This window comes from Pteronotus mesoamericanus, unplaced genomic scaffold, assembly GCF_021234165.1.
Source record: "Pteronotus mesoamericanus isolate MK-2021 breed Mesoamerican mustached bat unplaced genomic scaffold, CSHL_Meso_final contig_502, whole genome shotgun sequence".
Classification (NCBI taxonomy): domain Eukaryota; kingdom Metazoa; phylum Chordata; class Mammalia; order Chiroptera; family Mormoopidae; genus Pteronotus; species Pteronotus mesoamericanus.
The window spans coordinates 4,423,379-4,435,610 of NW_026555187.1; the positions used below are offsets into that span (position 1 = coordinate 4,423,379).

General features: G+C 61.7%; 1 protein-coding gene across 1 annotated transcript in view; it reads right to left on the reverse strand.

Annotated features, from left to right (window-relative positions):
* Window positions 1-507: 507 nt before the first annotated feature.
* GFRA2 (GDNF family receptor alpha 2) overlaps window positions 508-12,232 on the reverse strand; it is a 79,682-nt gene continuing 67,957 nt past the window's right edge. The window contains exons 7-9 of the mRNA XM_054578764.1: window positions 11,055-11,227; window positions 2,387-2,440; window positions 508-1,646 (exon numbers count right to left, since the gene is read on the reverse strand). Coding sequence (XP_054434739.1) covers window positions 1,524-1,646; window positions 2,387-2,440; window positions 11,055-11,227 — 350 coding nt within the window. The 3' untranslated portion in view covers window positions 508-1,523. The remainder of the gene's footprint in view (window positions 1,647-2,386; window positions 2,441-11,054; window positions 11,228-12,232) is intronic.

Genomic DNA, 12,232 nt, shown 5'->3' on the forward strand with positions numbered 1-12,232 from the left:
CAGCCACCCAGGGAGCCTCAAGACAAAAACATACGCAAAGCACATCAAGTTGTGTCTCCACCCCCATCCTCACAGCCACTCTTGTTCCCTTCCAGGTCGGGGCCAACCCCCAGAGGGCACTGATTGGGGCGGGGAGGTGGGACTGGCCGGTGAGCGGCCCAGCAGACTTGGCATCCTCAGGCCCGCCAGGGGCCTCATCCCCTCCTGACGGAGCCTCATCACTCACCGAGCACACACAGCGGATGGCCCACCGGGAGCCCCAGGTAAGCAGCCAAGGTGCGGCACGGGGCCAGGAACTGAGCAGGGGACAAGGCACACCGGAGCGAGGCAGGAAACGAGCTGCGTCCTAGGACGTTTATTGAAGCCTGGGCCACCGTGAGGACGACCAGGAGCCCCTCCACGCCCCGGCGGCCAGGACACAGGGAGTCCGTCTCCTTCGATCTCATCATAGACAATGTTATAAAAAAAATAAACTTTACAATAATACATTTCGCTCATCTGTTGGGGTATTATTTTGATAGGTTTCTTAAAAAAAGGAAAGGGAAACCACGCAATATATGTATATGATGTGTATATACATATATGTTGAGAAGGAAAACATGTTGTGTACATACAGTCGGTGTACATTTCAGAAATAAGGAAAGACAAGGTGGAAGGGGGAGAGCGAGCTGCAGAGACCAGAGTGCGGGGCAGGGGACGTCCCACCGTGGCCTTCTCTGCCCCCCTCAGCAGCCCCTCTCTCCAACGAGAGACCCACCCAAAAGAATCGTCTTTAATTTCAAACTTCCTGCCGCCAAGGAGGAAGCAGCAACCTTGAGATGGTGTCCAAGTTTTGCTCCCTCGGCCCCAGGGGGTCTCCCAGGTGGGCCGAGCTGCCCAGCCCCCCATGCTAAGGTTGGGGGAAGGGACCTCTGCGTCACAGGCCTCCACAAGTCAGAAGCAGACCCGCCCGGCCCACAGAGGGGAGGCAAAAGAAACTCCACCCTTGAAGCCAAGTAGAGGTGCCACAGGTGCCCAGCTGGACCCCAGGGACCAGCCTCAATGCTCCACCGCCTGATGCCCCGCCAGCCCCTGGCCAGTCCCCAAAGGGGGCAGCTTAAGAAAAGCAGTGGCCACTGCCTTGCCCCAGACCACATCAGGCAAGGCCGCAAGTCCCTTGGGCCGCAGGGGTCCCATCTTGGTTTCTTCCAGCAACAGGGTCCATAGAGAAAAGTGCCAGGAGAAAGCGCAGGGCATGTCTAGACCCTCGTGCCCTCCTCGGCACTGGGGTGCCCCTGCCACGGGGCCTCCGGGCGGCTCTCAGGCTGCCCGCCTGCTGTCCGTTTGGTTTAGAAAAACTTCTCCAGAGAGGAAACCTGGGAGTAGACAGGTTCAGAGACAAGGTGGGAAAAAAATTTTTTGCAAGGTGTGTGTGTGCATGTGTCTGTGTGTGTGTGTGTCTGTGTGTCTTGTGTTTCCATTTCCTCAGGCGGGTGCTGTCATCCACAAAGCTTTCGGAAACCTCCAGACACGGTGCCCAGAGCCTACAAGGCCAGCTTCCACATCAGGAAGGAGGCCGCGGTCAAGGCGGCCGATGGCCTGGCTCTGCAGGGGCCTGAGTTGGGTTTGATCACCTTGTTCCTCCCTGGGATGATGTTGGTGGTGAGCTGAGGCCACGGCAGAGGAGACAGAAGCAAAGAGAACACGGAAGACAAACCAACCGAATGAGTCAGCAGGGCTAGGAACCCACAAAGAAAAGGCCTCCCCACATCCCTGTCCTCCCAGCCCACCCGGGGGGCCTGCTTGCAGGCAGAGCCAGGCTTCCCGCGAGCTGGGCGGAGCCCCCCAGCTGGGGAAGGCAGGGTCACAGTCCCCAGAACCACCTGGTGACACTATCTAGTGAGGGAGGCAGCCTGCAGATGGAGGCCAGCGGGGGAGGGGGGATATAAATACCTCAAGGAGAAGCAGCTCCCAAGGCCCACAAGGACCTTCTTGAGGGCAGAGGAGCGAGCAGCTCTGTTCTTCCTATTCCTGAATGGGGTTGAACCCCTCCCCTGCCATCAAGGGCCCCCGGCCTATCTGACTGCGCTCCCCTCCTCCTGTAGGATTTTATGCGGCCTCTCTCCTCATCTAAGTTACACAGACAATCTGCCTTAAAGAGTCAGGAAGGCCTGGGAGAGCCGCTGCTCAGAGCTGCCACTCGTGTCTCTCCCAGAGAGACAGCCAAGGACGCCGGCCACAGCCTCTGCCCCGCTCCCCAGCGGGTCATGCCCCCCGAGGTGCAGGCGGACCGGGAGCTCGGCGGGCCCGGCCCGCACTGGGCTCTGAGGGCTGGGAGTCTGAAGCTCGCCCAGAAACAGCCTCCTGGGGCCAGTCCCCTGGGCCACCACACTCTGCCCCCACTCACCTCTGTGAAGCACATGCTTAGCTCTTGGGAGCCATTGGTCTTCAGCCCCTGCTCCTGTGGAAGAGAAGGCACAGTAAGGATAGGCTGCGTCTCCGGTCGAGCTCTGTCCTGTCACTCCGATGAGGCCCGGGATCCCATGGCCCTGCCACCCGCTGTTGGGCCATGAAGCACAGGCCACACGTGCCGGGGCGCTGGCTGCCGCCCGCAGGCCCCTCTCTGACCTCCTCAGCGACTCGGTCCTGCCTCCGCTGCAGGCCCGAAGGAGAGAGTCCTAACTCTGCTCTCCAGCCTATGGCTTGTTGAAGTAAGCCACGCACAGGCCTCTCCACCACTCCCAGAGCTGCTCTCAACCAGGCAGAAGCCGCGTCTTCCTCTCCTCACACTGAGCAGTGTCTGGCCCATAACGGCAGCTGAAAAAACATCTTACCAGATGCATAGAAGAATGAACGCATGCATGCGTGCCTGCATGCGTGCCACAGGTCAGAACTGCTCCAGGAAGACCACGAGTCTTCATTTGGGTTCATGGGAAGGAGAGCTGTGATTGATTAGTGGTCTGTCACCTGCGCACGTTAGGCAGCCACCTGGTCACAGTGCCGTTAGCCTTCCTACCTGAACAGGTATGTGGCACCTGCAGTTCTGCGGTCAGGGTGAGGAGAAAGGAAAGCTCATGGGGGAACGATTGGGGGTTCTGTACCCCTGGTGTGAGCACTTTGATGCAGGACCAGAGGGTGTGCGTGAAGGACAGGCCTTTGTTATCATCATAACTGACCCACGGGAACCAGCTGGGGGCTGCGCTGTTTCTATGCCGGCTTCCAACGGCTCGGTTCTCCAGGCACCTGTGGGGAATCTCTGGCCACCAGGAGCAACCGGGAAGCCCAAGAAATTATGCTTAAATCGCTGCTCTTGGCCAGACGTACCAACAATCCCTTGGACATCGCAGGCAATCTACCACCCAGGGCAGCTGGTCAGCTAAATGAAGCCCCAGCTGGCGCGCGGAGGTCTAGCCAAGAACAGGGTCACTGCCGGTGGCGATGTGACCACAGGAGGAGGAGGGCAGCCGGAGTGGAGCTAGGGACCAGGCCCGGAGGAGCCTGCTCAAGAGCACGTCACCAGTGACCCCAGGTGCCGAGGCCCAGCCCAGCCCAGCCACCAACCTGTATCCCTGGAAAAGGGTGTGCACTCCAAGGCCCTCTGGGCCCAAGGTCTGGGTTCCATGGCCCAGGACCAAGGGCCGCCCCAGCCAGGGCTGTTAGGGGGGCTGCTGCCAGGACCCGCGTGCCCCACCTCAGACTGTGCTGCCACCACGTCGTCTGTCTGGCTGCCCCGGACCTTCGCCTTCCCTCAGTCGCTCCCCGGAGCAGCCCCCCGCCCTGCCAGCTCCCTGCCTGCGCCATTGTGCGGCCTGTCCGGCTCTGGGTCACCCAGCCCAGCACCTGCTTTTCTGGCCTCCTTTCCTGCCCTATCAGTCCAGGTGTGGCAGGTGGGTCTCCCCCCGACAGGCCCCCCCGCTGCGCTCACTACACCAGGAGCCTGTGTGGTCAGCCAGCTGGACGAAGGTCCTCCACCTCAGCTCACTGACGCAGCTCCATTTCGTTTTACGCACTGGAGTCATGCACAAAATTGTTTTAACAAATAGTCTACTGTGTAAACATAAATAAGGTCTGTGAAAACAACTCAATTAGGCAGCCTGGCCATACCACCTTCTATGAGGCAAGGCCAACTGTCAGGGGGCTCAGGGTCCCCGGCGCTGCTGGCTCGGGAGGGCTGCACCCAGGTCGGCCCCACAGGGAAGCCACGGGGGCCAAGCGCTCGGCCAGGCTGAGGCAAGGACACCTCGTGTGGACACTGGCGCAGCTCAGCCTGTGGCTGGGTCACGCAGTTCAGAACGAGTGGAACTTGATGCGCTCCTCCTAGGAGGGAGCAGGGGAGGGAGCGCTGTCAGCTGTTAGGAAAAAGCAGGGGAGGGAAAGAGGGAAGAGGCAGAGAGAGCAAACGAGAGGAAGAGAAAAGTAGGGAGAAAAGGGAAAGTGGTGCCCACAGAGACCAGGAGCTCAGGGGAGGGAAGAGGGGGTGGAGGCGAGGGGAGGGGGAACGAGGAGGAAGGAGAGGGGGAGAAAGGGAGAAGGGGGCAGGGAATGGAAGGGAATGGGAAGGTCACTGAGGGGGAGGATCACAGAGGAGGGAACACAGAAGGAGAAAAAGGACCAGAGGAGGACCCCTCACCCTCTCCTCGGACCCACATTACAATGAGGAGGCGCACGCACCGCCCTGGGCCAGCCCCAAGGGAATCCAGGGCAGCTGTGGTCTCTGACCCGGGCCACAGGGACTTGGGGGGAGGAGAGGATTGGTCTCCATGAAGATCCCCCCCGCCATGCCCCATGAGCACCCGATCGTGGATGCACTTTTTACAGCATTCACAGGAAGTCCTGCGCCAGCGATATTCCGTCCTGCAGGCTCCGGAGCTGAGGGCCACATGCGGTGCGGAAGGCAGGCGGCACAGGAGGTGTCCCGGGGCGTCCTAAAGGTCTTCCATCCAGCGCTATGAGATCTAGTGCACAGGTGTCGTCCTCAGACCCCTCCAGCCGTTCTGGTAGACAGAAGGGCCCTAGCCCCTGGCTGACCACCCCACCATGGGATCGCAGCTTGACCCAAAGAAGGCAGGCAGCGCCCGAGAGGCCAGAGCCCGGGCTCCAGTCTGTTTCGGCCAATGACCTGAGACAAGTCCCTCCATCTACTGGAGCCTCAGTTTCCTCATCTATAAAATAAGGCAGACAAACGCACTGCACTGACCCATGTGACAACATACAAGACAGTAGACAGGGCACAGCAAAGCTCTGCTCCAGCAGGAGGGCTCGATTCCCCAGGGCACGGCGCAGAGCGAGCTTAGTTTGGCCTCCTCAGGCCGGGCCTAGGAGAAGAGCAGGGAGGGCCAGGGAAGAGGGCGGGGAGGTGGGCCCCAGGGCTCCGCCCGCCTCTCCACCCCGACAGCTCAGGAAGCAAAGGCGGGAGAAGCCTGCCCCAGGCGGACAGCACCTGGCGTCCAGGACACTCAGGGCGGACCGTGCAGGCTGCCGCCACCTCTCCCAAGGAAAACCCGAGACCCCTCGCCCAGTCCCGGGCACACAGAACGGTGCTGGTGTCCGCCCATCGCCGCCCTTCCCTGAAGTGGCACGTGGGAGGGGTGGGACACAGAGAGAAAGAAGCTCCATTACCTAATTCGAAAACCACAGGAGGTTCCAATTCCTGGCCTTCCTCCTGCCCCTGAACTCTCCCCCCGGAGGGGTTCCCAAGATGAGCGGACACAGCCCTGCTCACACCGCACCCCGGTTCAATACGTAGGAGGAGCAAAATAGGCCGCCTCCTCCCCCCGCCTCCCACTGGGGCTGCAGGCTGTCCCCTGCCGGGCCACGCCCCGACCCAGGCCGCCCCACAGCGACACCCATCTCACTGCCTGGACTCCAGCGGAACGAGGCCGGGGCAGCAGAGGCGGGCCCTGCCCTGGGCCTCTCGCCCCCGGAGGCACACTCAGGGTCTGCGACTCTGCAGGGCCCACAGGACCCAGGCCTGGGCTGCTGGGCGCGGGAGGCAGGGCTCTGCCACGGCAGTGGGCACAGGGACCGCGGGAGAGCTGCCCACACTGAGGGGCGCCGCCGGAGGGAAGCCTGGAAGAGCTGGCTGTGCAGGTGGCACTGGGGGACCCGCACTGGGGAAGGGACACAGACATGGAGGGAGGAGGATGGCAGCAAAGGCAAGGTTTGTCCTTCTGGAAATTTCTCCCAAAGAAAATTAGAAGGAAATTTTCACCTTCTTCCACGTCCTCGCCCACCTCAGTCTGCACCCCGCAAGCCAGGTCTGGCAGTCCCAGAGCCTTGCGGGTCTGGCCCCAGGTACTGGGACCAAGTCCAGGGTCTGTCCTACCTACGAGAAAACTGCCGCTGGAGCTGGCCGGCTCCGTCCTGTGTCCCTGCTGCTGGTGCCCAGGCCCCATCCCCATCTCAGCACCTTTGGTCACCTCCCCGCAACAGCTCACCACTCCTCCCCCCTCCACGCCCCTAGTTCAGCCTCTCCTTTCTTACCTATCGCCAAGGTCTCAAACAGGTCCCCACCCCCCCCATCTCTCTCCCCCGCCAACCAATCTCCTCCAGCTGTCAGACATCTTCCCAATCGGAGTTCTCACCTTCTAGTCACGATACTACCTGTTCAGAAGCCTTCGATGGCCTCTCAACACTCACCACTTCAACCCGCTCGCCTGGCTTCATCCCTGCCCACCCCCACCTCCCAGATCAGCACCCTGTGCCCCGGCCCACACCACCCCCGCTGTTCCTCAGGCCCGGGCACGAGCACTACTCTGCGGAGGGCCCGGCACCCTACTCCACTCCACTGTGCGCGGACAGCGTGCCAACCAAGGGGTGTGGGGGTGTTCTGATGGAACGTGACTTACCCGCCGGGTGGCCGGCCACACTGGGCCAGCACAGCCCCAGCTCTGTGCTGTCCCGACTCCCTGCCTGGCTCCACCTGCCCTCTGCCTGCAGCGCCCTCCCCTCTCCAGCCCCCTCCCGCACCTCCACGTAGACGACTCTCCCTTCCCGCCAGCCCCACCAGTGGGTGAACCTTTACTCCCATCGCCAGCCCAGAGCAGCCCTCCCTCCTCTGGACCCCACAGCACGTGACCCGTCCTCTTTGGGTGCCAATCACTTCGTCCCCATGACTATCTGAGTGTGTCCGTCCCACCAGTATGGGACCGAGGTACTGGCCGAGGATGTTTGTCAGGCCCGGTGCCTGGAATACGGTGGCATATAAAAAGCGCTTCTGTTGAATAACTGCACAAATGCTCGGACAGGGTAACAAATGAACAGCTATAAGGGAGAGCTGGAGGGAGGGAAGAAAAGGGGGAATGCACACGAGTCTCTTAAAGCTTTGAAACAAGCCGTAATTATAAATCAGAAATGTGTGCATAATAGACACAGGGACAGAGGGACACAGGACAGAGGCCCCAGCCTGACGCCCACGGGCCTGTGCATTAGGTGAGACAGCCGTCAGAGAGCAGTCAGGGCAAGGAGGGAAAGCGGGCGGGTGGCTGCTGGCTGCTGCGCGCCCATGCGGGGGGTGGGGGGGTGCGCTGGCAACCCCGCCACATTTTTAAATCCCCCGCACATGTGGGCAGTGTCACCGGTAACAGCAGAAACTGGCCAGTGGAGACACAGAAAGCAAAGGAGACTGTGTTGCTGGGGCCCCTCAGCACAGGGAAGGTGAGGATGCCATTGATCTGATGGGCCCTGCAAGCGGGCCCAGAGCAACCCCCGTGGGAGAGTCCCCGGGGCGCAGGGGCCGGGGCGCGGGCAGCACAGTGCGGCCGGAGGGGAACTGCCGCAGCGCTGCGGACCGCGCACAGGTTCCTGTCCTCGACGGGCTCCCGTCTTTTGGGGTTTAGGGTGATCTCAGAGTGCCATCTGGTCCTCACACCCACTCACTCAAGTGGGGTCCCCAACCGGCCTTCATCTCTGGGTCAGAGAAGGGTCCTTAAGGCCTCCCCAAGGGTCCAGGTCTGGGGATGGGCAGGACAGGGATGTCTGGGGGGCACGGCCTCCCCCACTCCCTGCCACCCTGCGCTCAGCTTCCTGTCTCTGCCCTCCCTCGGGGACTCCCCCTCCTTCCCAAGGGCCCCACAACGGCCACCATGGAGCCCTTCCAAACCAGGGAGCAGAGGGAGGGGCTGCAGGCTGGAGAAGGGACAAACCGCCCACCCGGCCTCCTGCCAAGGTGAGGGCACTATTCACCTGCACCCCCTCACCTGGCGTGGAGCAAGAGCTCTTTAAAGACACTGTCGTTGATGCCCTGACAGGTGGCTCAGCTGGTTGGAGTGTTGTCCCACACACCAAAAGGCTGCAGGTGCGATGCCAGGTCAGGGCGCATACCAAGGCTGTGGGTTTGATCCCTGCTTGGGGCTTGCACGGGAGGCAAATGATTGATACTTCTCTCTCCCCCTCTCCCTGCTCCTCTCACTCTACAATCAGTAAATACTCACATCTCTTCGGCTAAGCATTAAAAAAAGAAAGGCTGTCACTGAAACCTTGGAGGGTCTGCTCCTCTCCCTTTCCTCCTGGGATGGCTGTCCCCAGCTGTCCTGCCCAGGGGCACAGGATCCACAGACCCCGAGTGGAGGGTCGCAGGGGCCACGCCTCGGGGAGCCCTCGCCAGGCAGTCTCCCCAGACCAGCCCCCGGGACTCTTGACCCCAACTATCGTGTTGCTCAGTCACCAGGCACCGTCACATCCATCACCTCGCAGACGGACCAGGCATGAACCCCACGGGAATCAAACCACAGGTCCGACAGGCCCCCAGACGGGGAGGCTGCAGAAAACCAGGCTGGGATGAGGGGAAGCCGGGCAACGACTGAGCAAACTTCTAAGGTAAAAATGAGGAGGAAGGAGTCGGAGCCCTCAGGCACTGAGGGGGCTGCAGGGGACCGCAGGCATGGCCCTGACCTCTCCACACCCTCAGCGGGTCGCTGTGAGCGCCGCCTGCGGAGGCGGCATCTCCGTGGGCAAGCCGCCCCCATAGGCCAGGGAGGAAGGCCGCCACGGGGGTGGGCGGTGTCGGAGGGACCCGCGGCCGCACCGCAGCAAGGTCTCCCGACAGGCGGCACGGCCCTGGCCAGCCGAGCTGCCCGCCACTCTAGCGTGAAATTGAGCTGGGGACTGTGTGCGGCAGGCCTCCGAGCCCCGCCAGCCACCGCTCAAGCGTGCGCCGTGTAATTAGGAGCTGCCCAAGGGCGGCAGGGCACCTCCGCCCCCATCAGGAGGAGCAACAGGGGCGGCAGGACACAGAAGGGCCCGCTGAGTCTGACGTGAGCGCACGCGGAGATCAGCTGTGAGCGCACGGGGCGGGGGGCGCCCAGCGGGCAGGAGGGGTACCCGCCCCCCCACACGGCACCAAGCACCCGGCCGGCGGCGCAGCACGTGCCCAGGGAACCGAACACCCCTGCCAGGCCTGTCCCTGCTCAGTCCTCTTCCTGACACGGGGTTCCTTCCAGTTCGATCAAGGTTCTAGCTGCCCACCGATAGCTGTGCACGGGGTGGGGCAAAAATAGGTTTACAACTGTTCGTATGAAAAATACTACCGTAATTGATAAATGACACAAGAACAAACGGTTTCTTGGCCTCCCAACTGTAAGCCTACTTTTGCCCACCCCGTGTTTTAGCTGCACAGCCTAACGGTCTGACCGATGTGCGTGTGCGCGGTGAAACCCTCCCCACAAGCCAACCGGCCCATCCGCTGCGTCGCACCTTTACTATTTTCCGCGCGTGTGTGTAGGTGCAGGTGTACGTGTGGCGAGAGCAATGGAGGTCCACGGTCGTCTCTCTCAGCACATTTCAAGCACAGAGCGGGGCAGCACTGTCACCTGCAGTCACATGCTGTGCCCCAGTTCTCCCCAACTTACTCACCGTGCGAGACTGAAGCACCGTGGCCCACAGGTGATCCCACAGGCCCAAGCCCCGTTCAGACGGGTGTCTTCGCTGCCTGACACACGGTCCGGCCTGGTTCCCCTTGCCTCCCACACCTATGCTCCGGCTGCGCCCCCAAACCCTGCCCCCCACCTTCTTGGACAGTCCCGTCCCTACTCCTGCCTGGAATAGCCCCGTGTGCCCTGCCACTGCCCGCTGCGCTGTCCCTCCCTCTGCTGCTCTCCCTGGAAGATTGCACTCGGTCCCAGGTTAAACTCTTTGTTCCAGGTGCGCACGGGAGTGGGCATGAGTGTATATGCCTGTGCGTCAATGAGTGTGCGTGTCACAGACTTTGTGCGCGACAGGAGGGCTGAGTGCATGTGAGTGTGTCACTGAGTGTGCGTGTCATGGAGAGAGTGTATATGTCATCGAGTGTGTGTGCTCTGACTGGCACCAGCCTCCTGAGCCAAGTAGGCACGGTAGCTCCCGCGGGAGGCGGGAGGGCAGGCCGGCAGGGGGAGAGCCTGAGGGGAGCCCTACGATGGGCCTCCACAGGCCACCTGTGTCCCTGTCGTGGCCCTCACCGCCGTCCCTGCCTCACGCTTGTTCAACTGTCCGACCTTGGACACCACCGCTAGGACCAGAAAACCCCGGCCTGTGTCCAGCTCATCCATCAGCCTCTCCCCAGCCTCTCACGCGAAGGCTGGCACACACCGCGTGCGTAACACTCGTCGGACAGATGGACCAAGAAATGGTCAGCATGGGTCTCGGGGTCAGATGCAGGCGAAATCCGCCTCTAACTAGCTGGGACGGCTGGGCGGGTTGCCTGAGCCTCCTGGGCCCGTTCCCGTGTGTCAAGTGAGAACGCCAGCACCTCACTGTGAGGGAATCTGATGAAGCAGGGCGAGTCCACTGGCACACACTCGGGAAGCAGCCGACGCCTCATTCACAGTGACCACTCCATTCCTCCTGTGCCCCATGCCACCTGGTACAAGCCTGTCACCGAGCAGGAGCCAGACCCTTCCACGGTGAATGCCTCAGGGTGAATACGTGGGAAACTAGCCCGCGCCAGCTCCTCCCTGCCTCTTGGGTCCCTGACCAAAGGAAGGGCCCTGCGCACCCCCGCTTGCTCACTTCCCATACCCGCCTCGACATCATGGTGCTTCCCTGGGCCCTCAGCCTGCCCTGGCTCATTCCCCAGCCGCGAAGCCACGTCCCCTCACCTGGACCGATGTGCAGGTGGTGATGATGCTGGTCCCCAAGCTGGTGCTATCACTGAGATCATCGGGCAAAGAAGGCGTCTTCTCCACCCTCGGGGCCTGCGTGGCCGGGAACGAGGGATTTTTAGGGGACAGGTTCACATCTGTGCCATTGCCAAAGGCCTGGATGGCGTTCCCTGCGGAGGGAGAGAGCAGGGAGGTGCAGAGAAATCAGGGGCCACCTCTGTCACTTCTGCCCTCACCGCCTCAGCCCTAAGTTCCCTGCCGGGACAGAGTGTAGCTGTCCAGACTTAGCTGTGCTGAGGCTCCCCTTCAGATATAGGGTCTCATGTGTCAGAAGAAAATGGCAAGAGGGAGATTAAAAAAGACAAGAGATTGGAATAGAAGGAAATGTAGGCGATGAGGAGAGGAGGGGGCTGGGGCCGTGGGAAGCCTGGCGGGAGGAACGGGCCGCGCCCACCCAGGGCAGCGAGCACCCCTCTCAGTGGCCTCCCGGGCTGCGACCACACCCCCTCCAGAAGCCCCGCCACCGCCAGCCCCAGGCCGAGGTTCTCCTGGCTCCTTCGCCACCTCAGCTGCTGCTGGGTCCCCACCGCGGGCACCCCAGCGCCCCAGAGGCAGCCCTCCTCCCTGGGGGCCTCACCGGCTCCCACACCGTTAATTAGCACCAATTCACTGAGGATGGCATGAATGGAGCCTCCTGGACAAAACTCGGTCCCCAAGACTTGGCCCTGTCACCAAAGGCCTGAAGAAACTTCCACCTCCGTGTCCTCCAACTCATCCTGCCTCCGCCTGCGCTGGGCATCACTCGCATCCCTTCCCTAACTGCCTTCCCCGGGGTTCCCAGTGGACGAAGGGAAGGGAAGCGGGCGTGCATAGCGAAGGGGTTGGTCTGAAAAGACGGAGGCAGACAGAGCCTGCGGCTCACCTTGCTCTCCAGCCTTTGGATTGGAAGTTTGGTGAGTTGCGGGGCGGGGGGAAGTCACTGATTCCCATGGGGCCCTTAAATACAGGTCCTTAAAGGGAGAAGTGACAGACAGCGAGATCCTCACCACAAGGCTGTCCCCACAGGAACCCGTCTGCAGTTGCCACCATAACAAACTGGAAAACTTCAACCCTGACTTGACACAGGCACAAGGCCTCCCGTGGTAAACTGAGGCTGGCCCACCAATGGCTCTGGT